This window comes from Dermacentor variabilis, chromosome 4 (genome assembly GCF_050947875.1).
Source record: "Dermacentor variabilis isolate Ectoservices chromosome 4, ASM5094787v1, whole genome shotgun sequence".
In the NCBI taxonomy this organism is placed as follows: domain Eukaryota; kingdom Metazoa; phylum Arthropoda; class Arachnida; order Ixodida; family Ixodidae; genus Dermacentor; species Dermacentor variabilis.
Genome location: NC_134571.1, coordinates 79,834,655 through 79,858,697, shown reverse-complemented (window position 1 = coordinate 79,858,697; position 24,043 = coordinate 79,834,655). Strand labels below are relative to the sequence as shown.

The following is a 24,043-nucleotide window of genomic DNA, read 5'->3' as shown; positions in this document are numbered from 1 at the left end:
GGAGGCCAAAGTATGCCCAGCAGCTTGGAGTGCTTGGAGAAAAACTGACGATTCCTTCAGCCTAGGCAGGTAGGGAAGGAGCAAGCACATGATAGCGTGCTCAAGCAGTACTTGGTCATCAAGTGAGATCTTTGGCTCAGCATGCGTGACACCGACTAAACTACGAACCTTACTTTTGTGTAGTTGTCTCTGCTATTGCCATCAATGCTCCACAATTCTGGCGAAGCTGCGACATTTCTTTTTCTTATTTTTAAGTATGATATCTGTAACTTCTTGAACTTTTGTTGTTAATTTGAGAGCGCCATCTCATGAGAGCTGTGGGCATTAAGCAAAGTCAGCCATGGCGTCCAAGATTTACGGCGCCGCACAACGCACCATGCTAATCTCAGGCACTGTCAGCCACCTCGCTGCATTGCTCTCGACACTATCTGCGCCGTGTGCACTGGGGCTCATAACCATACCATAGTGGCCTGACCTTATTGCGATTTGTTTATAAGTGATGACTGACAAGACAGCATCCACCAAGAATGTTCTGGGAATTGTGGAATTATTTTTACTGCTAATACTTTGAAACCTCGAATTAACGAAATTTGCGTTTTAGCAAAGCTTTTCGCTGCAAGCACAGCTTCGTTATATTGAGGTTTGACTGTATTCTAAAGGAGCCAAAGACTAAACTGAGCAATTTCCCACAACTTTTACAGAGCCACAACAGCCCAAATATGAAAAAATACATTGAAATCCATGACGCCCCTCCAACTACTCCTCCCAACTCTCTACCTATGTGTGTGTGTGTGTGTATATATATATATATGTGTGTGCGCGTGTGTGTGCGTGTGTGTACAGATAAAACTCGATCTAACAAAACACGATTTTACGAAGTGCCAAATCTAATGAAGAAACTTCCATTCCGTGGCAAGTACCCTGTGGGGATGCGCGACTCTCGCGCGTCCCCTGATATGTCTTTCCCGCATGGCGCGTCTCCTGTAATCCGGCTTCGCCGCGAGGCCTGCGCGATGCCCGCGGCGGTCGATGTGGTTGGGGCGCAGTGCGAGAGATGGCGCGAGTGTTGCGTTGCTAACGCCGCCTCACGGCAGGGTTACTTGGGGGCGCAGGGGAGGACGGGCTGGCTTTCCCGGCGGGTCGGCGAACAGCGCGGACATTCCGCGCGCGGCGGGCTGTCTCTTCCCCGGCGGGTCGGCGAACGGCGTGGACATCCCGCGCGCTGCCGACCCATGCTTCTGCGAGACCGCCTCGCGTGGCCGCCTAGGAATGCGCCACCATTCGCGTGACAGTACGCGCGAACGACCAGGCGTTGGGATCCAGCATGGGGCGAACCTATTCGCTCGTTTTTCCGGTAGCGGTGAGTCGGACTTCTTGATTTGTCGCGCGCCCATCGGCATGTTTTGTGGATAGCAACTCGGCTAGCAGGCATTGACCTATGAAAGGTGCAATAAATGCCCTTGTGATTGTTTGCACTACTGTGTTGTCGTTCCTTTGTCCCAAGAGCATGCGGGTGAGAGACCCCACAACCCATATGGTTCCACGTTGTCATCAACCCTAATTAATGAAACTAACTTGGCCATACTCAATCCAACAATGTTTTTCCTGAAATAAATTAGTAAAAGAAGCAGTGATTTCTTTCTAATTTTGACACATAAAGGTTTTCATTCGAGCATGCATTCTACAGCTATAGTGTTAGAACATCTAGGCGCCCTAGTTGCAGCCCTCGCTTTCTTTTGACGAGGCTGCACGCCTTGCCCATGCACAGGACAGTGGACTCAGCACCAGCTCGGAAGGGGCGGCAGTGGTTACATTCATTATTTCACAGTTTTTGCAGCATCAGATTGCTGGATGGCTGCAGTAGCTTTTGCGTGTCGCTATGTTACAATCTTAGATTTCGGAGGACCAGAAAATTCCTTTCTTGACTTTACAAACTTTCCAATGTAACGAAATAATTCGAGCGTGGTCATCATTTCATTACATCAAGTTTCAACTGTGTGTGTGTGTTGTTAACACACGTGTTGTTAATCGCATGTTGTTAACAAGCCACTGCTGTCGGCGTTCAAGAATGGCACTGCTTTAACAGCTGCAAACAGGGGTCACGGGTGGCGAGTGACATACGAGCTACGCCGAGGCATCACTCTGGTGGCCCCAAAAGGCGCCTTTTAAGAAATGCGAGAAGGTTGCCCCGGCAGCATCTCAGCTTGGGAAATCCAAAAGAAATGCTGGGATGAGATCGCTACAAGCATCTCGCCACATACTTCTCACTGGCTTGCACGAGAAAATTGCAAGTCCTTTGGCCTTGCTTGCTTTACGCAAAGCTTGCTGACATCCTTCTTCAAGGCATCCAGGTCCTCCATGTAGTGCAGTGGAAGGTGCCTCGCGAAAACAAGCCCATGAGGGACTGTAACATATACAGGACCTCCCGCGGAAACAGTGTTGAGGCAGCCTGCCCTAACGCGTCAGCGCTGCCATCGTGGCCGTCACTGTGGCTATTTGATGCAAGCGCGTTCGCAACAATCACCTCATTGGTTACAAGCACTTTTTGCAAATCTATAGCAGTGCGCTTTCTTTTCACTGGCAACATCGTGCATTGCCAATGATCAGCGAGCAGATCAGCCATGTTCTGTTTTGGCGGCGAGTCAAACGAGGCTGAGAAACTACGCAGCCAGGAACGACTTCGATGCAACAATCAAAGACAAGCAAGAGTGACTTAATATGTTAGCTAATTGCGCAGAATGAGGGCCCAGTGAGCAATCTGGGAGCAGCGCTGGCAGCGTTGTCAGTGCAGTTGGGGCGGTCCGTTCGTGTTTCAGAGGGTGGCACAACGCAGAGCTATGGGCGCAGCCCATTTGTGTTCGGAGGGGTGGAAGGATGGCAGAGGTGCGCACAAGGCTGGCGTGCATCTCTCATGGAGAGAAGCGCGTGGTGGCAGTTAGGGTGGCGGGCGATTGTGCAGCGGCTTGCATTTCACTTTCTCCTTTTTCTTTTCAAGGATTTCGATTCCGTTAACTTTTGGCACAGACACCCAGCAGCCAGACTTACAACTGATAATGCGGCATGGGGACATTGTAGTAAGCGGGTTATTTCTATATAGAAAACATGCAAAAGTTGACGATGAAGCAGCTTTTCATTGTTATAACCAATATATAGTTAGTAACAGTATCGCTAAAGTGGGTTCGACTGTAGCAGCATTTACTAACCCATAATTTATGTATCTCCAAGCGATGGCAAACAACGTAATATTACCTTGGTTTTGTGCAGCTACGTGGCATTTGCATATTCTTAAACTTTGGCTAAAGTTAGCTGGGACACCCTGTATATGTATTTTTTTCTCATAGCCCTAATGTATAAGTTGACACTCTTTAAGCTGACTCATCATTATAACCAATATATCGTTATATGTGGTACCGTTATAAGTGGACTGCCCTGTATTCGCACACCCCTAGTGAAAATGTTCCACTGCCCTGTAAGTAGGCTAGAAAAACACACTGACGCAGTTGGCACAAATGGCACTTGAGTGGGCGCAGCCAGGCACAGGCAAATAAAATTACGGTAGAACCTCAATACTTTTGATTTTACGGGACCGAAAAAAAATGTCAGGATTAACCGAATGTCGATTTATCGAGGGTATCAAGAAAACAACAAACAATAAACAAATGATTACTACATCGACACGTTTTTATTTACTGAATGAACCAGCAAGCCCCATTTCAATTTTGCGCAAAAGCAGTGCAGAAGCTGAAATTCTCATCATCTTATGAATGATTAGCGCTGGGAGCGGCGCAGGTCTTATGACTTCCTTCGCAGTACAGCCATGGTGCACACCTTAATCTGAAAAGCACTTTTCACTACTACGCGCACATCCTGTTTATATTTTTGCCAGTGAGTTGGTCGCCAACAGATCATCTGTCCATCGTGAAGTAGCCGGTGCTTTTCATCCTGGACAGCTTTGCACCGAATAAAAATGAAACAACTGTTTACCACAACCACTGTGGACGAAACCGCGGCCTCTATCGATGTGATCATGGACATCGACCCTGCTCTGAAGGCACGCAGACGACGCACACCAGGCCAGAACTAAAATATCCTTTGCTGCAACAACTGCGGACAAAACTGCGGTTGCTATTTGCGCAATCATGGATGGAGGCTAGGTAGTTCTGAAGGCACGCAGCCAATGTGCGTACCGAGTCAAAACAAAACTAATGTTTGCCGTAACCGCTGCAGAGGAAATTAAGGCCACTGTCGACACAATCATGGACGGAGACCACGCAGTTCTGAAGGCACATGGCCAACGCATGCACATTGTCAAAACATAACTACTGTTTGCCATCCAGTAACAGCGACTACGCGGTCATGAAGGCATGTGGCCAATGCAGTGTTATGTGCGGTGGTAAACGCAAGAACAAAGGCTTGAAAGGCTCAAATAGGAACAAAGCGTTTCGGCGTTGCTGTCCTTCATGTATGATTTTCACTGATGACTATGGCGATGTGGACTCCGCCACTTCATTTCAGTTGGTTGCTAACGCTATTTTTGCTCATTTGCATCGCACATTTGCAGTGCCCTGCGCTCGCTCAGCTCCAAGGGTCGTCCGAATTAACCGACGCGTGGCCAAATATGTCCGAATTAACAAGAATTTGATTGCATTAAATATGCAAATGCTTGCCAAGACTAGAGGACGAGTCCGAATTATCCAGTTTTTCTAATTAATGAGGGTTGAATTAACGAGGTTATACTGTATATGGCAAAACGGTGCAAATGGCACAGTTGGACCTCCCCCCCTTGCATGAGGCAGGCTGTAACCCAGTACTGCCTCATGTGTGAGACTGAAAGATGTGAAGTGGCTTACACTTTGTCGCCAATAGCATCACATTCCTGGAGGATGTTGTAGAGCAAGCTCATTTTACCACTGATCTGCAACTTCTCAATGTCGTCTTCAGAGACATATTCATCCCACCATTGCTTCTTTCTGGGCCCTTGTGGTGTGGGTGGCCGATTTTCCACATCACCTGTTCAAAATCACGAAATTAATTTCCAATCTGCATTTCACAAGATTCTGAATGCTCTTCTTCATGGAGACACAGCTAAGATGACTCCATGAACTTGTGACATAATTCCAAATGTGGCTAGTGTGTTGTTTTTCAAAAAGGCTGTAATCACACTGGCACTTGCCAAAAATTGTGACAGGATGGCATTAGTGAGCATGTCATTCACCAAATGTCTTAGCAGGGCTTCTTCAAAGTTGTACAGCAAATGCATCCAGGCTGAGGTTCTTGCCAGGAATGAACTAAGCGTTAGTATATCTGGTGATCACTGCTTTTCAGCAGTTTACAAAGGGACTGCATGGTATGCTTCAGATGCCATACAGAACTCTTATTAACAGCGTTCACAATTCTGCAAAAGATACTGTATTTCCAGTTGGATAATCCAGACATGCATGACAAATTACAATCCTAACAAAAGAAATAAAAAATAATGCAATATCTGTGCCTATAATGAATGCACCGTACCATAAAATATGTAGCAATCGTCTTTCGAGCAGCAGCAAAACAGCTTTATTCGCCCTTCTTACCCATGTACCGTCACTGGTGGAAATCAAACTTTTTTATTTGTTTATTTATTTACTTACTGATAAGAGGTGCTGGAGATAATCATCAGCAACTATTTAGCGCTGCTTCTTGCCCACTTTCATGCTGGAAGTGTCAAGGCTGAGCCCCCTTCTATGTGAGCATATTTGCTGTTGACTGTGAAACAATACTTCCTACTTGGACATTTGTTATGTTTTGAACTGGTTGCACAGAAATTGCGTTATCTGGGAATGCAGAAACTGGCAAACAAATGAGGTACACTCAGCAGGTTATATTCAGTGTTCTCCATGATAAGCATATAAACTAAGAAACTGTCAAACTTATTAGTAAGGTTCAGCAGTAGAAAAGACAAACAGTAAACAAACCTCGGCTCCTTGTGTGGTACGTTGATGTTGACTTGACGTACCCACTTTCACCATCAATGTTATCCTTCTCGTGCCTGTGGATTCAAACAAATGAAAACGAGGAGAGAGCACTCAGCAAAAAATCAGTTCGTGCATGTCACATACCTAAACTTCTGACTGTGGATTACTAAAGTGGGTTTGAAGGTTACCTTTCAGCATACACTATAGTTCAGCTTTTTTGAAATAACCATAAAAAACTGACTATCCACCAGTAAAAATATTGGGCAAATCAGTCAAAATCAGACACTGGTTTGTGAGCATTGTTGGCCTGCCACATTAAGCTCATTTCATGCCAAGATCCTTTGCACTAGGAGTGAGCGAATACCAAATAGTATATTTCGATTTGAATATTGAATCTACTCAAAAAAAAAAAAAAAAAGTCGAATATTGAATCGAATATCGAATAATTAACACAAACATTTGTGCTTCCAAATCTTGTGCAAAAGCACAGAGCTGCACATCTTCAGGAAGCTAATCACATTTCTTAAAAGAATCTTGCTAGCTATCGGTAACTTAGGTACCTATGAATCGAGATGTAGAGTATGCTCTACTATTATTTAAGGGAACACCAAATTACTATGCAAGCATCAATAACAACTCAGTTCAGATATGAAGGTCTGGAAAATATTTTTTGTCACGAAAATTTCTGTCAAATAGAATTATGTGCTTTTTTTTCTGAAGCTGGAAAATTATCGAAGTTATCCTAAACATCAATATGGTTTTCAGTTTAATAGTGGGCCATACTGTGCTTAATGACAGTCTTCTATTGCTTAGGAAGTATTGCATTCCAGCTTTCTTCCAGAAAACAGAAGGTTTTTTAAATCTTTATGGCAGGTGATTTCTGTGGGTTATCGTCAACTTGTAAATACCAATCTGCGTGAAAGACAAAAGCGGGGAATGCACATCACGTCACTCGGCACTGCTCCGCATGGTCATTGGCGCCAACAGTGAAGAGTTCTCAAATTAGAAGGCACACAGGAAGTTCGTGTGACGCCCCCCCCCCCCCTTTTACTTCGTCCGCATCCATCTGCCGTCTGTGTAAATGCATCTGCAGCCAGATGTCAGCGCATTGTCAGATGATATTTTTGAGCCCGCAATGTAAATACAAGGAATGGGTCGCTCAAAGCTACGAAAAGAGACTTGTGCGCCTACAAACGACATTCGGAACAAGGGGCCACCATATGGTATTTCACAAGGATGGCCGCCGAGGACATGCAACGGTCATCCTGAGCACTCGCACTCTTTGGTGAGGCGGTTTGTCAGCTTTATGAGGGTTGTGTGACCGCTGTGAACAGATCCACATTGAATCACTAACCAAAAGTTTAGCCGCTGACACCCGACGACACAGCTCCGATTAGGCTTAACGGGCTAGACAGTGTGGCCAATGGTGTGGCCCTGACGAAAATTCACTGCCGGTGGATGTAATAATGAGCTACAAACCGTCACGGAAAGCCTGTCATTAATATGTGAGATCACATGTATGGGCTTGATTGCTGGCCGCTGAAGCAGTGTTCGAGTCCACGGTCAACCAGCTGGCAACTACTGCGAGCAAGCATGCCAAGTTCGTCTGTGTGCTCACATGTGGACAGAGAGCTCTCAACTGCACGAATCTGCGTGTATGAACATTGAACTCGCACATTCGATACGATCAGCGTGTCTTCCGAAGGCTAATCAGCCCAATCTATGCGCATGCTTCCATGCTTTCTACATGTGCTGCTTTTGTTGTTCCATCTGTTTGCATAGCGTTAATCGTTTTGATCGGTCTGGTCACCTTGGCTGAACCTAGTACTGATAAAGATAGCGTGCTATGCAACACTGCGCACGTCAAGGCACTGACCACTGCCGGGTCGTTTACTGAAGGTATCAGTATTTGAGAAATTGAATATTGCATATTGAATTAACGAATCAAATTATTAGAATGTTTACTATTTGATTCAAAATCGAATATTTGAGCATTCACACAGTCATACTTTGCACATTAGTTTTGGTTGTTCACACCATGACACCATACGAACACTTATGCAACCCAGCAGACCACCCAGAGAGTGTATCAGGATTTCAGAACGACAGGACACACCGAAGCAAAGAAGGTGCCTATATAACGCTCCTGCACCAAAAGCTGTTTCATTGCTGATACTTAAATGGTACATGGAACTATTTCCTCACTGTCTGTTGAATGAAGGCATCATCTTTGCAACTTAAAAACAGCATGATCTAATCACCACCATCTCAAACTAGTCTGCTCCATTTTTTTTTAGTGATGGTGGATCTTAACGTCACTGCAATCACATTATTCTTTAAAAAAAGAGTCTTGCATTTGCCCCAGTACTCCTCTATTCATATTCCTGTAATGGAAGTAAAAATTTACAAAAAACAAGGCTTTGTTCACCCTGGCATAGTAGCACTTAAATGCTCATGCTAAGAGTGTGGTCTACATAGCCAAGCAATAAAATAGGAATGGCAAAAGCCAACTCACCCCTCTTTCGATACCACTGTGGGCTTGCCATCATCCAAGCATACAGCAACATCCTCATCAGTCGCATCTGAGGTGCTTTTTTCTGAGAGTGTAACTTCATCAATGAAAGGAATGGCACTGTCACTCTAAAAGAAAAAAAGAAAAACAACACTGGTTTATACTTGCTAGCCAATTTAACATGAGTGGCAAATATGTGTATAATGATAAAAGTGTTTATCACAATAAGGAGTACTTCATCACAGACTTCATGTAACACGATGTGACAAGAGATTCGACACCTGCCTCCACCACCCTTACCAAAAAGCATCATGATGTTTTTTTTTTCTCGGTCTTCCTTCACTGCCTAAATACAACATGATGTAGCTGTGCAGGCAAGCATCTCGGTACATATCATGGTCGCATATGGTGAGGGTGGGGTTGAGGGTGAAGAGATAGCACGGTTAAAATGGGCAAATTGGCAACACAATGAATGACAGTGGTACTTAAGGGAAAGGTCAGATGCAGAACTGACATTTCAGCGAGTTGGTGTAGTTTCATCACCAGAGTGACACGGACTAGAATGAAAGAAGCAAAGGGACAGGGGCTGGACCCACAGATGTGCCTGTTCCGCTGCTTCTTTCATTGTAGTCCATGCCTCTGCTTGGGCTGTGTTACTTCAGATGAAAAGACTGACGTATGGACAGTGCAAATTAGAGCTCTTAAACCTTTACTGATAGCACATATAAATGCCCCAAAATTTTTTACTTTCTATTTAAATTTGCAAAACATATTTAGAATAAGCAAAATCAAAGAAAAAAATATTTTGTGGAAACTTTTTCAGCAATAGCGGGAAACCCCAGGCAGAAAACTGGAAATGGGCTTCACTCAAGCCACCTATGGCTTCGTTTCGAATTTGTAGACAGCTCTCATCATACGTGAACCTTTGGTACACATTTCGTTTGCTTTACATCATGTGTGACACCCCTGCGGCAGGAGATCTTGCATCGGTCTGTCTCCTCTGACCGTGCTTTCAAAAGAAAGCAAGTCGTGCTCCAAACTTCTTCTTCACCTGTGTTCCTGGCCGTTGGTCCTGGCTTCAAAACCTGGACCAGGAGGAATTTTTCAACTGAGAAGCTTTCTTTTTGAGAAGCCTGTATGGGTCTTCTTCGTAGTTTCGTGCTACAATTAGGGTGGATGTCAACTTCTCCCTTTCGTGTATATTCTTCTAACTTGTGGGCTTCCATAGAAGTGATTAGCCATATTCAGTGTCCCAGCACTTCATGTTGTCGATTAATTAGCTCTCGCTCTGCGATCGGCTAGCCTCCTGGTTAGCTCAGATGGTAGAGTGACCACCCCAGAAAGGCGTTGGTCCCGGGTTCAAATCCTGGACCAGGATGAATTTTTCTCTCTTTGTTTCTGAAAAACCTGTACGAGTTTTCTCTGCAGTTTTGTGCTACCATTAGGGTGGACGTTAATTTTTCCCTTTCCAGGGCCCCCTTAAAGGACACAAAGAGAGCAGCATGGACTAGAGAACTAAAAGGAGTTAAATATTTATCACGGTAATCGAATGAATCAGATTCAGTAGAGGAAGAGGATGAGACGAAGTGGTCAGATTAATCAAGTGTTGGGTATAGGGTGCTTGCAGGTGGCAGTAGCAGTGGCGATGATGATAATGTATAGTGTGCAGATCAGCCTCAGATCATGCTGATTCACCTGTATCTCATCATTAGGACCATGTGTTTCATGGTCACCTGAACTGTATGTGCTTCAGGACAAACACATCTTCCATGGGCAAGTTTCAAATAATTCTACAGTTACCTGCATAATTGGAGAGCTCTAGGAAAGGCATAGAGAACTGAGATACCATGGCTGTCCACAGACACTCTGCACTCTCTGTTCCCATTATCTGTCAACTGTGTCAAAAGCATCAGTTGATACCAACATGAACTGACCATGGTTATTATAGGCACGTCATCACAGTCACCACAGTAACCAGCCACATATAGTTTACTTGCAGAAGAACAAAAGTGTGACTCTTGAAGCCAACTGCACCCACCCTGTAGCCATGAATTTCTTAGCCCCATCAGACCACCTAAGTCCTGAGTACCTTTTAATATCTGCCCCATTTTCAGGCCTCTGTTACAACATACAGTACACATTGGAATAAGCTTTAAACATTATGCAGCGATAGGTAACTCAATTTCCTACCTCTTCATCATCCTCATCATCCTTGAGAAATTCCCTGGTTGCAATCCTGTCATCACTCAGCTCGAGCAGCAGTGGGTGTGTACTGATGTTCTGCAGCACATAGAAGTCAGTGAAGAGTGACATGCTGCCGCGTCGTTGGTGGCCGGGACCTTGTGCGAGGTGCTCCAGAAAGTGCCGATACAGCGACACTTGCTCGTCTGATAGCCTTACTCTAACAACATACTCATGCTTGGGCGGCAGGTATGAGGCCAGGGCACTTTTGTCACAGCGCTGAAAGCAGACAATAACCACAAATCTCAGAAGACAATAAATCAGATAGCCCTGTAATAAAAGTAAAACAGATGCTTACAAGTAATTTATTGGGTGCTATCACCTGGAACTACTATGATTATTGGAAATATAGTGTACAACCGAGGACACACCAGATGGTCCACATCTGCCTTGCAAAGCTCTGAAGAACTCACTTCCTGTGCCAATAATCTGTTCCACCATAACTTGGCAAATGAGGAAGGCTGCGGGCATTATGGGACAACAGTATTGTGCTGACTTCTTTCAGTGCGTTACTCCGCCCGCCACTACCGGCCAAAGTGGGAGCTGTCGTCTGCTCAAAAAGTGTTGTTTGCTAAAGCCTGTGAAGTTCGAGTCAGCCAGCTATTGCATGCATTCTCATAACAGCACAGCCAACTTCCGTTAATTCGACCATGATGAGCCTGTCGAAATTGATTTAATTATCTGGACGTCGAATTGAACAAAGTGCAGAAAAAAATGCCCAAACACACCACAGACTAATTTGGCAATATTTGCCCGATCCTAACACCCCTCAGAATCAAATGCACACCCACTTTCAATGCGTCTAAAATATAAATGTAAAGTAGAAACAGCATTAAAGCTCTTAACCCTTTGAGGGTCAATTTTTTTTGCCATATGCGACCGCCCAGGGTCAATTTTTTTTATTGCAGATTCCAAGTCTTCTTAGGGACTTATTTCGAAAAAAATGTACCGCAATTTTTCTAGGGTGACCGTAAAGCGAGAAAAAAATATTTTGTGTTGGTATATATGTACTTTTAATTCATGAATAATAACAATAAAGAATGAAATAAACTTATAAGAATTAAAAATTTGATGCATTTTTACAAGGCCTTGAAAATGCACACACGAGAATATTTCGCAACTCTCCCCTGTTCCTGCTCTTACACTAATATGTAAATGCATAGCGTAATCGAACTGCGTAGGTGCGCGCACTCAAGAAAACTGTGTGATTGTGTGCCCGTCAAAAAAGCACGTGTGACAAACTTCCGCTAATCTTCACCTTATTGCCAACCAAAGCCAATTAGTTTTTGCGAGTGCCAAAAAAAAAAAAAAAAGAAGAAGAAGCAATGAAAACACATGCATGGAGGCATCCTTCTTATGTGCACCCCTGCGAGCACTAAACGAGTGAGAAAGGGCCGGTTGCCCTTTGGGCGATTAGTAACAAGATAGCCATAAGTTTTGCAAGCGCAAGAAGCCAAAACCGCCAGCGAAACAAAACCCGAACCACCGCCCGCCCGGGTACGCGCTAAGGCGCAACTGGTAGTATATAGACGCGCGGGAGCAAACTAGCTCTAAAGCAAACCATGAAAACCGAGAGAGGGAGGCGTGTGAAAAAAAAATTCCCTGTATTCCCACATAGTGGCAGCACATGACAGAAAAGAAAAACTTAGGAAATTGGTGCGCTTTTTAAACATACAGACGGCACCGTAAATATATGGCATCGACCATTTCTGGACCTGTTCGCGGCACCGTATATTTACGTCAGTGACCCTCAAAGGGTTAAACAAAGTAAAAATCTAACGTGCACCTGATTTTTTAGCAAGAAAAACAGACAAGGATCTATAATCCATCTCAAAAGTCGTTTGCAGCACTGTCGAAGGTATGAGGCATGGAAAGGTAATATTGGCACATGTACTTTGTTTTTTTCCAATGGCCACTTTTCACTGGCTAACAAATGTTAAGCGTTATCGCTTGACGCAATATGCCACCTGCATGTATCAGAACATTAATAATAATAATAATAATAATAATAATAATAATAATAATAATATGTGGTGTTAAGGGCCAAGTATGGCCAAAGAGTGCCATGCCGAAAGGTAATTTTAACAATGTATTGTGAATGCAGTGGACAGTGGATTCATCATGGTAAATGTGACACAGCTGTAAAAAGGCCTAAAAACTGTCGCTGTAAATGGCGTAAAATAAATAGGTACGAAAATGATGACACTGATTAGGGCATGGACGATGGCGATTGGGTTTCGTTAAAAACATGATGAAACAAGACAACACATAACAGTGACAGTAGAACTTTAAGAGAGCCCTTGTAATAGAAGGGCTGTTTGTCGTATGCTAAAAATTACCTGTCCAAATGATTTTGAGAGTATCTGTTTCCGATCAAAACTGTAAGACCAATTTCAGGTTAAAAAGCGGCTCATCACTAAGAAAAAATGCAGGGTGAAGAGGTGTATTCTCACGATATACAGAAGGAAAATACTTTTTCCTCTCTGTTTCTATTGCAGGGCACTGAATAAGAGCATGGAGTACTGTCAGACTATTGCCGCACTTACCACAAGTCGGGGGATCGCGTCCAGTCAAGAGGTAAGAGTGAGTACCGTATGTGTGGCCTATCCTTAATCGGCAAAGAATTACTTCCTTGTAACATGCTGTTTTCCCACTTATCCAATTCCCCAGTTTTGGTTTTATTATGTGAAGCTTATTCATTACCTGCGTATCCCACTTGCCTTGCCAATGATTCCTTAATTTACGGCGTAGAAAAGGCTTTAGGTCTGTGGCAGGGATGGAAATATTTCCATCTCTGTCGCTAAAAGTTACTGATGTAGCGCTTTCGTCAGCTGCTTCGTTCCCTTTTATACCTTTGTGACCGGGTACCCAGCATATGACAATCACTTGATTGCACATATATGCGGCGCGCAATAAGTTATACAGGTCATTCAAAACGGAATTCTTATGTTTTTGTAAACTAATTAGTGCTCTCACGACACTTAATGAGTCTGTGAAGAGAACAGCCTAAGCGACGTTTGTGAGCCTGATGTGTTTAATAGCCGTGAGTATAGCGTATGCTTCCACTGTAAAGATGCTTGTGTGTGGGTTTAGTGTCCCAGATATTGAAAATGATGGTCCAAGAGCTGCGTAAGCAACACCATCAGCAGACTTCGAAGCATCCGTGTAAAATTCAGCACAGGAATACTTCTCTTTTAGTTCAAGAAAATGTGGTTGTATGTGAGCCTCAGGCGTTCGTTTCAATATTTCTAAGAAAGATGTGTCACATTGGATAGTTTGCCACTCCCAAGGCGGTGGGAACCGAGTAGGAGCCATTGGAATATTTTCTAGAAAAGGGACACCTGTTTCTTCTGACAGTGCTTCCAATCGGAGGGACAGAGGAGGCCTTATGGCTGGGCGGTTACAGAATAGCCTGGCAGTGGACAAGTCGCTAATTGCAAAATGACATGAATGCTGAATATCTGATTTAACTTTCAAGGCATAAGAGAAAGATAAATATGCTCTTTGTAGATGAAGAGACCATTCGTTGGATTCAACGTACAGGCTCTCTACAAGACTAGTCCTGAAGGCACCTGTAGCAAGACAGATACCCAAGTGGTGAATCGAATCTAACATCTTCAAGGCACTAGGCGTAGCAGAGCTATACACTATAGCACCATAGTCAAGGCGTGACCTTATCAGACTTTTATACAGGCTCAAAAGGCATCTTCTGTCACTTCCCCAGGATGTACGGGACAAGAGCTTCAGAAGATTCATTGTCTTCATGCACTTCACCTTCAGATATTTCAAGTGGGGGATAAATGTTAATTTAGTGTCTAATATGAGGCCCAAAAATTTATGTTCATGGCTCACTGGGAGCTGTTGTCGATTAAGGTAAATAGCGGGTTCAGGTAATATACCTCTCTTGTTCGAGAAGAAAACACACGTGCTTTTTTGCGGGTTTAATTTAAACCCATTCTCGTCAGCCCACATTGACAATTTGTTTAGCCCAAGCTGTACATGTCGCTCACAGATGGAAAGACTACATGATTTAAAACCTATTTGTACGTCATCTACATACACAGAATAAAACATTGTACGTGGTATGATAGTATAAAGTGAGTTCATTTTTATAACGAATAGAGTGCAGCTAAGCACGCCACCTTCTGGTACACCTGTTTCCTGTGTAAATAGACGAGATAGCACATTACCAACTCTGACGCGGAACGTGCGGTTAGACAGGTAACTTTGGATGATATTCAGTAAATTACCTCGGACTCCCATTTCGGCCAGGTCACGGAGAATTCCGAACCGCCACGTGGTGTCATAAGCCTTCTCCATGTCAATAAATACTGACAAAAAGAACTGCTTATGCACAAAAGCATCGCGAATATTCGTCTCGATGCAGACAAGGCGATCAGTTGTGGATCTACCTTCCCTGAAACCACACTGTTGGGGATCTAATAGTTTGTTACATTCAAGAAAATGAAGGAGACGCCAATTAACCATTTTTTCAAAGAGTTTACATAGGCAACTTGTCAACGCTATAGGCCTATAGCTGTTGACTGAAGTTGGGTCCTTGCTGTCTTTTAGTATTGGAATAATTATTTCTTCCTTCCAGGCGGATGGAATGTAGCCGGCAGAGAACACAGAGTTGAAGAGGGACAGTAGTGTTTTGTGGGTTTCAGGGTGTAGGTATTTGATCATTATATATAATATTCTGTCACTTCCTGGAGCGGATTTGCTACAGCCATTGAGTGCAGCCTGAAATTCCGCCATGCTGAACGGGCGGTTGCAAGGTTGTTTGCTATTTCCTTTCCGACTCAGAAACAGTCGTTCCGCTTGTTGCCGGTAGCTCAGAAATATATTTGAATAGTGGGATGAGCTAGAACTCCTTTCAATATGTACCCCTAGAGAGTCGGCTTGGTCAATGAGTGTGTCTCCTTGTGTATTTAACAATGGTAGAGGATGAGTTTCACGGCCTTTTATTTTGTTTACCCTGTTCCAGGCTTTTCTTTCTCCTGTATAAGAATTAATACTAGAGATGTATTTTTGCCAGCTTTCCCTTTTGGCAAGGCGGCGCGTTCTTCTACCTTCTGATTTTATTTTCTTGAAGCTGATCAAGTTCTCGGTAGTTGGGCAGTCGCGAAGGCGACTCCAAGCCTTATTTTGATTTTTGCAGGCTTCCTTACACTGCTCATTCCACCAAGGAATACGCCGTTTAGAGCGTGATCCATTCGTTTGAGGGACACATATTGATGCAGCATCAGTTATAAATGCCGTCAAATATGATACTCTATCATCGATTGAGAGAGTACAGATGTCATCCCAGGTCAAATGTGACAGCTCTCTGTATTGTTTCCAGTCAGCACAGTCGACCTTCCAACGTGGCAGATGTGGGGAACACTTATCGCCTTTTGTTAACTTTAAGACAATTGGGAAATGGTCACTCCCATATGAATTTTTGATCACGCCCCACTCCAGGTATGGAACTAGTGTACTTGATGTTATACTTAAGTCAATGGATGATACGTTTTGTTCGCCACACTGTAGAATGTGGGTTCTTTCTTGTTTGGTAAGCATGCATTGGAGGATAAAAGGAACTTTTCTAATAAGCGCCCTCTCGTATCACAACGAGAATCTCCCCAGAGGGTGTTATGTGCGTTTAAATCACCTACTACAATGTAAGGTTCAGGGAGTTCTGCGATAAAGCTCTAGAATTCTGTTGTTGAAAGTTGATGGCATGGAGGGATGCACAGAGAGCTAACCGTGACTAACTTATCAAATAGTACGGCTCTGATTGCCACTGCCTCAAGGGGTGTTTGCAAATGTAAATGTTGGCAGGCGATACCTTTATCAACTATAATAGCAACACCGCCTGACAAGGCGAGAGCGTCACTGCGATCTTTGTAGTAAATGGCATATTGTTTGAGAAAGTTAGTATGTGAAGGATTGAGGTGTGTCTCTTGCACACACAGCACCCTTGGGCTAAACTTGCGAAGGAGTTCTTTAATATCATCAAGATTGTGTATTAAACCTCTCACATTCCAATGCATTATCTGTGTGTCCATATTGGAAGTGTTTTATGGTGTGTGTCAAGAGATCAATCAGGTTGGCTCAAGAGACCTTTGAAGGCCCCTTGATACGGGGTATTTCCTTTTTGTTGGCGCGCTCCAGGGAGCAACGCCATTCCTTCAGCGTCTGAGACGCCGGAGAAGTATTTGTTACATCCATCGCCTCTTCAGAGGCGCTGGATGACGCCCGTTCAGCGGGCACTCTCGGGAGTTTTTCGGGCCTGTCTGCATGAGCAGTGGCCCTGGGACCGGCAGGCTCGGAGGTCTGCTGGCCCTTCGTGGTAGGGGGCGGAAGAGCAGTGGCTGCACCCACCAGGGGGGCTGATGGCGTAACCGCCGTCACACTCCGTGTGACTTGGGCGGCCGCCGAAGGATGCACCGCTGCGCCCCGGCGTGCCACATCGGTGTAGGAAGGACTAGACTGGTTGTGGAGAGCGAAACGTTTACGTGCCTCTGGAAAAGATAGGTTTAGTTTGACTTTCAGTTCTATTATTTGTTTCTCCTTTTTCTACGAGGGGCACGATCACGAGTAGGCGGGGTGATCTCCTTCACAGTTGGCACAGTGGTTTGGTGAAGTGCAGATATCAGAAACCCGCCGTGGTTGCTTAGTGGCTATGGTGTTGGGCTGCTGAGCACGAGGTCGCGGGATCGAATCCCGGCCATGGCGGCCGCATTTCGATGGGGGCAAAATGTGAAAACACCCGCATACTTATAGGTGCACGTTAAAGAACCACAGGTGGTCGAAATTTCCGGAGTCCCCCACTATGGCGTGCCTCATAATCAGAAAGTGGTTTTGGCATGTAAAACCCCATAATTTAATTTTTTTTTTTCAGATGTCAGAGGCGTGTTCAGAAGAACTACACTTAGCACAAGTAGCACGTCCTTTGCAGGTTTGCGACCCATGCCCAAAACACTGACACTTGAAGCATCGACGCGGATTTGGGATGTATGGTCTAACACGAAGCTTGCAGTAGCCAGTTTCTATTGTTTCAGGCAGGTTGCTGGTTCCGAAAGTAATGATTATGTGTTTGGTCGGTATTTGTTTGTCATCTCGCCTTAATGTTATTCTTTGCACTTTTACTACGTTCTGGTCTTGCCATCCTTCTAGTAGTTTGCTTTCACTCAGTTCGAGAAGGTAATCTTCTGAGACGACCCCGCACACTGTGATCATGGATCTGTGTGGGCCCACTGAGACTGGAATTTCCCCAAATGCTACAAGTTTCGAGAGTTTGTCATATTGCGCTTTGTCGCGAAGTTTGAGAAGATCACCACTTCCCATCTTCGTTACTTTATAGCCTGGGCCAATTGCTTCAGTGGGAGATTTCGCTACAACAAATGGTGAGATCATTCTGACTGTTTTCTTATCGTGCTGACTATGTACAACGTGGTACTTTGGAAAAGATTGTTTTGGCTGCATTAAGAAAGTGAATGCTTCATCGCTGCGCCCCCTCTTCAGGGAGCGATCAGGTAGCGGAGGAAAGTTGCTTGCCATATAGCATTGTAAATTTCGGCGGCAATGGTGGCCACCCACCACCGAGCCCAATAAGGGGACGCTACAAAGTTGGAAGAATACCTGCAGACGCCAGCCATGCATCGCCGCTATAACCTAATATATATATACCCAAGACAGGATATATTACACACGGTTAACCCTTGCTGCCAGGAAATACGGAAGTAATAAGAAGTGAAGAGAAGACAGGAAAGATGGAAAAGTGGGAGAGAAAGACGAAGATTGGAGAGGAGGACAGGAAAAGGCGACTGCCGATTTCCTCCAGGTGGGTCAGTCTGGAGGTGCCGTCTGCGTGAAGCAGAGGCCAAAGGGGTGTGTTGCCTCCGCCGGGGGGCCTTGAAGGTCCAAACACCCGGCATCGGCTCAAGCCCCAGGATCCCCCTTTCCCCGGACACGGCAAAGCCGCACACGGCTACGCGCAAGAGAGTCCAACCCCCGTGTGCTCGGGTACATGGTGTCGCAACACACCAAACGCCTGCTGACGATGTATCAGAACATTCATGATTACTGTAGCAGATTCTTTCTGTTGCCTGTGTTGTCGCCGAACCTTGTTATCAGACTGTACGCGCAATGCGAATAGTGTTGTAATTTCTGGAGGATATGCGAATACCAGTGATTACACTGAAACCTTTGACAAGTCATATATAAAAGCCAATGTGCTTGACCCGCTGACAGATTTCAACAATATACAAGTGTGCTCGCCGCTATCCTTGTGCTGAGTGTTACTTGTTTTGCTGGGCACAGTATCACGTGCCCATAGCTTCAAGACTTGCATTGTGCCACTATGGTCGCTCACAATCACTACAACGTGAGATCTGGTGCAGGTGCCTCCCTGTTCATGTAATGGGCACTCCCGTCAAGCAAGCCGTGACAAAGTCCATAACGTGAAGACATCGCCTCGAACCATCGAGCTAACCGCAGGCTGAAAAACCTGCCCCCGGAGCACGGACTTCTACGCGAGAATACTCCCAGAAAGGTCAAGTCCAAGACAAATGCCACGATGATAGTTGAAGTACCTCCTGCACCCATTGTCTTGCAGCAGCTAAGAGAATCACCTGTTTCCCACGAATCTTAGTCAGACGACTTAGAAACCTGGCACCTGGCACATTCGAAAGAATCCCACTTTCAAAAACTGGAACACAGAGGACAATCTGCGCCATAAAGGTGCTGCAAGGACTTGGTTCAAGAATCAGGAGCCTACTTTAGCCAACGTGGGACCTGTTCCCTAGCATATTTTTCAACACCTTCACGAATGTCATGCATGAAGACAGGGCCGAAGCACTTATTGACCCCCGAATAAAATTCCCAAATGAGAGCGTCAGGATCTTCACGGAGGAAATGACTCGTCTGTTTCACTTGGAAAAAAAAAAATGTTTCAAGTGAATTTATACTTCAAAAAATTCCTGATGATGACAATGAAAAAAAATTTTTTTGAATAAAGAGACAAGCATTAAAAAAAAAGAAAAATACACAAACTATGTTAAGGAGCGGATGGCTCTCTTCAGCATGGAGTGTGGAGGTCCCACAACCTTTGCCGTTTGCCAAATTACAGTTGAACAGAGTGCAGTACAGGGATATACGCTTTTAGCTCAAAATCACAGAAAAAATGGCTTTGCACTCACCGCTGTTCTGTTCTTAGCGAAATTTTGCAGAAAGATAGCATTTTATGGTCTGGAGCATTCACTGTAAAACTTGGCACAGCTGCCTGCCTGGTTTTAAGACAAAAATGCGGAGTTGCCTTCGTTCATGGGAAAGATAGCTGTTGAGAAAGTGGCACTAGCATAAACCTGTGTCGCTGCCCATCAGCAGCTGCGGAAAACAGCTATTCAGCATTATGCCTGCTTTTCTAGAACATTTATGGGATAGGGTCTATCCCATACATTGAAGTCCCAATGTATGGGATAGGGTCTATCCCATACATTGAAGTCCCAATGATTACAGCTCCCATAATTCTAACTAATAGGTAATTAAAAGATTTTTGGTCCCGACGCAGCGGCAAACACTTAAATGACGATAAACTCTCGGTATTCAAACACGTAAAGGTGCGAGATGGTTACTTCAAGCTAAATTCCCCTTCCCCTCCCACCACTCATCACATTTTATGACCGAACACAAACTAAAATTCTGGTGACACGGGTACGACACACATAGATTCCACTTCTCTCTTCTTTTTCTTTTTCTTTAGTGCCAATTCTCAGACTCTTCAGTGCAGCTCCGGCATATGCTACAGGAATTTCTTCATACTGCAATGTCAGCGGAGGGCCATGTGTCGCAGGTAAGATAGCAAACTTGTGCCTCTGTTCATGTTTAACTAGATGGCTACTTCGCACACCGCAGGCATACTTCTGATAATTCAAACTATAATGTGTCGCAAAATGCTTTGTAAGCCAATGTGCTATTGATAATTAGTAATAATTTCGTGAATTTACAAGCATGCTGTTCTGCTTTTCGGCATTCACGCAGTGAACAACTGAGTGCCCTTGCCATTGTAGTGAATCCCTTTATCGGCATCGCTGATACTTGTGTTAGTAATCACAGCAAAAATGGTCATTTGCGGTACATTATTAACACAATCAGGTTCCCAGTGCGAGTACTTTCCCGCATATCACTCTTTTTCAGTGCAAACGTATGTACATGCACTTCGCCTCTTTTCCATTTTCGTTTCCACCATAAACATCTTATTTTCATGGCTTAGTGACATAGACAATGCGGCCATCACATGGCCAAAAAACTTGCGGCGAGGCCTCTACTAGTACAGCACAAAACAAAACAAAAGCAGTAGCATTCTTGCAACATGGGCACTTCAAATGACCTAAAACAGAATGTCCTTAGATTCAAATATATGGCATGTGTGCTGCTATACAATGTTCCTCGCAGGCAACATGCAGCCCGTTGGAAGCTTTCACATTTGCATTATCCTTTTCAGTCATGAATTATGATCAACTGTCGATAAGTGTATGAAATTTCCATATTTTTATTCCAAGGTGCTGGAGACTTCATTGAAACCAAGTCAAAGCGGCAGAATGACTCCTTGTGCATTTTATGTGAGTCGTCGTAAATGCAGACTACTGATTATCTAAATATCTAATTATTGTAGTAAGACATGCTAAATGTTTCACAAGAAGAAGTGAATCACCTGCTCGAATTATATGCACAAGGAAATTATTGGCTGCCGGCTTTACTAGAAAAGAAAAATGAATATTTTTGCAATTGCTACTTAAGCACCCCACGTCGAGCGTCACAATGAACACAGTAGTGCCTCCACCAAGGCGGTTGACTATGGCAATACTTTTCACTCAGAAGCAAAATGAAGATACTTCAGGTAAGCCAAATGCTCATTTTACCCTTAAGCTTAACGTTCGTGCTCCATCCCTTGCCACCACTGTCCAGAAATGGCGAAAATAAGTTGTGTACACCAAATGTGTATGCCGTGACTTAAGATGATAATTATACAATGTGTACTCGTGTTACTGTGAGCAAAATAATCGCACCCAAATAAAATAAACACACTAAATTATTTGGGTTAGTAAGGACAGTTGTCATGAGAAACGTAGTTTAAAAGAACCAAAATGTCTCATCTCACGATGACCTGGGTGGCCAAGCCACAGCTCATTTGATGTACCGTCCCCACTGGCAGAGATGATCATTCCCATGCATTCGCATTTCATAGGGTAAGTATGAAGATATGCAATTCATAAGTCTTCGACAAAATATGAATACAGGAACACTAGTATGATTGCACATTATCGCACATGAATGCAGTGGAACACGGGTTGGAATGACACGACACTCGACGACTGCGGCGACTCCCGATGTACTTCAGATTAGGTTAACAATACCCACTCCATTAACCTATCTGCCGCTTCCCTCAAAAGCTGTCCTGAACACAAACACATAGCAGTCGCACTTGGTGTTTTGGAGCACCTCAAGCACAATTCAAGGCATTTTTACAGTTTTAGTGCAGCTTGGAGCAGCAGGTTGCAAATACAGCACTTCGAAATAATTGGAGCAGCTGTATCACCCCTGATTTCCATCACTAACATGCACTGCTGTCAGTCTATGATTTGCAAGGTGGGTTGTACACATAGGTAGACAAAGACAAAGAAATATGGACAATTCCAACAATGCACCAAGCAGCACAAACCACAGGACAAGAAAGACAGGTCAGGTCTAGGCACTAAATATTTAAATGACATTAAAAAATCTACATGTCAACATTACAACATCAACACAGCATGTTGTTTCTTATGAAGGTTCTATTATAAATGTTATCCACTTGTCGAAAGCATTAGGTCTAAAGCACACACCTGCACGCATCCATCGAGAAGACGATGGAGAACATGAACCCTCTTTTTCATCAGCTTTACATCATGAACAGTGCAGTCTGCACACTGTCCATTGGCAATGGGGTTCACAAACCGGTTAATAAACTCAGTCTTGGTTCCAAGAAGGCCTGGCTTAATAAAGCTCACCATACAGTGATCTGCAACAAAAACAAACATTCTATATCAGCAACACACACCAAGATTTCCATCGCAACTTATACTGCTCATAGGCATTTAATTTTCATATTTAAAGCTTTGCAGACAGTCACAATCAACCGATATTCACAAAAGCTCGATGAGAAAAATGCCAATGTACAGTAAAAGCTCATTAATTCACAACTTGTTAATTCTAAATTTCAGATAATTCTAAGTAGCCGCCGCAGTCCATCCAGCAATGCATTGAAAGCAATATGTAACACATCCCACTAAGTCACACTGAGATCTGCACCGCCACCGATAATTCGAACTCCACACCATTGTGGATGGGGAGAGTCGCCGTGCAGGCCACGCAGCTTTGCCCTTTCCATCTGCGGCCCTTTGTTTAGGCCTGACTGGAGAGAGACACGTTTACGCCTGGCAAGGCACGACCAACACCTCTGTTGCAGGTCGCTTCTCTCCCGTGAGGCTCCGTATAAAGCTCAAGGGCGATAAAATCATTGTCGTGCACTGTATGATGTACGTGCGAGCGAAAGCATGCAAGGGTGAGCCGACGAAGGCGGCTCAATCCCGCGTGTGCGAGTGAGAAAGGCGGGGCGGTTGCGCACCCTCCCCCGTCACGCACGAGGTACGGGGATGAGGCGTAGGGAGGTCGGGGAGGGACACTCTTCTCCAGCGGCTGCTGCTTACGGCGCGGCCATGCGGGCGCCGTATCTTGAAAGCGATCTGCGACTTTGGCAAAGTGCGCACCCGTGTGGGCACAGGCGTGGGCCTCATCTTCAATGTGATCTGCAATGTTCGCATAGTGCGCGTAATGCCGATAGATTCGTATGCGATATGCTTTCTACATTTTGTTCGCGCTGAAGCGAGAACTGTACGAAGGTCGATTCACTCATTGCTACTGCTGCGATTCCTCACTCCAGTGTGTTTCAGCAAGTTTCCGCAGTAATCGAGCGAGATGTGTTCATGTTTACCTGTGCGCGCGTGACACCATACTTGTTCATTTAATTAGTAAGCGAATATTTACAAGTTTGTACGGCTGATAAAGCTACTATCCTTACTTCATATAGCCATCTACTAATTTGCTATCGCAATCGATGCCTTTCTTTTCAGGAGAAACTGCAACATTTTTTTTTTCTCCGTGGCAGTTGGCACGACGAATGCACGAATGGAGCAAGAGCCATCTCAACATCGGGCACATTGGACTGGATTGGCCACGTCCAGTTACGTCGGCTGCGCCAGTGCTGCAACGTATAGATGTTGCTGACGCCGACGTAGCGTGTGTGCTACGT

The 24,043-nt window shown here is 44.5% G+C and overlaps 1 protein-coding gene across 3 annotated transcripts in view; it reads right to left on the bottom strand.

Annotated features, from left to right (window-relative positions):
- The window catches only part of LOC142579408 (uncharacterized), a 149,197-nt gene that overhangs the window by 90,171 nt on the left and 34,983 nt on the right, over positions 1 to 24,043 (bottom strand). For all 3 annotated transcript variants that reach the window (XM_075689555.1, XM_075689556.1, XM_075689557.1), the window contains exons 13-17: positions 22,578 to 22,753; positions 10,657 to 10,926; positions 8,470 to 8,594; positions 5,955 to 6,028; positions 4,851 to 5,010 (exon numbers count right to left, since the gene is read on the bottom strand). In XM_075689555.1, coding sequence (XP_075545670.1) covers positions 4,851 to 5,010; positions 5,955 to 6,028; positions 8,470 to 8,594; positions 10,657 to 10,926; positions 22,578 to 22,753 — 805 coding nt within the window. The remainder of the gene's footprint in view (positions 1 to 4,850; positions 5,011 to 5,954; positions 6,029 to 8,469; positions 8,595 to 10,656; positions 10,927 to 22,577; positions 22,754 to 24,043) is intronic.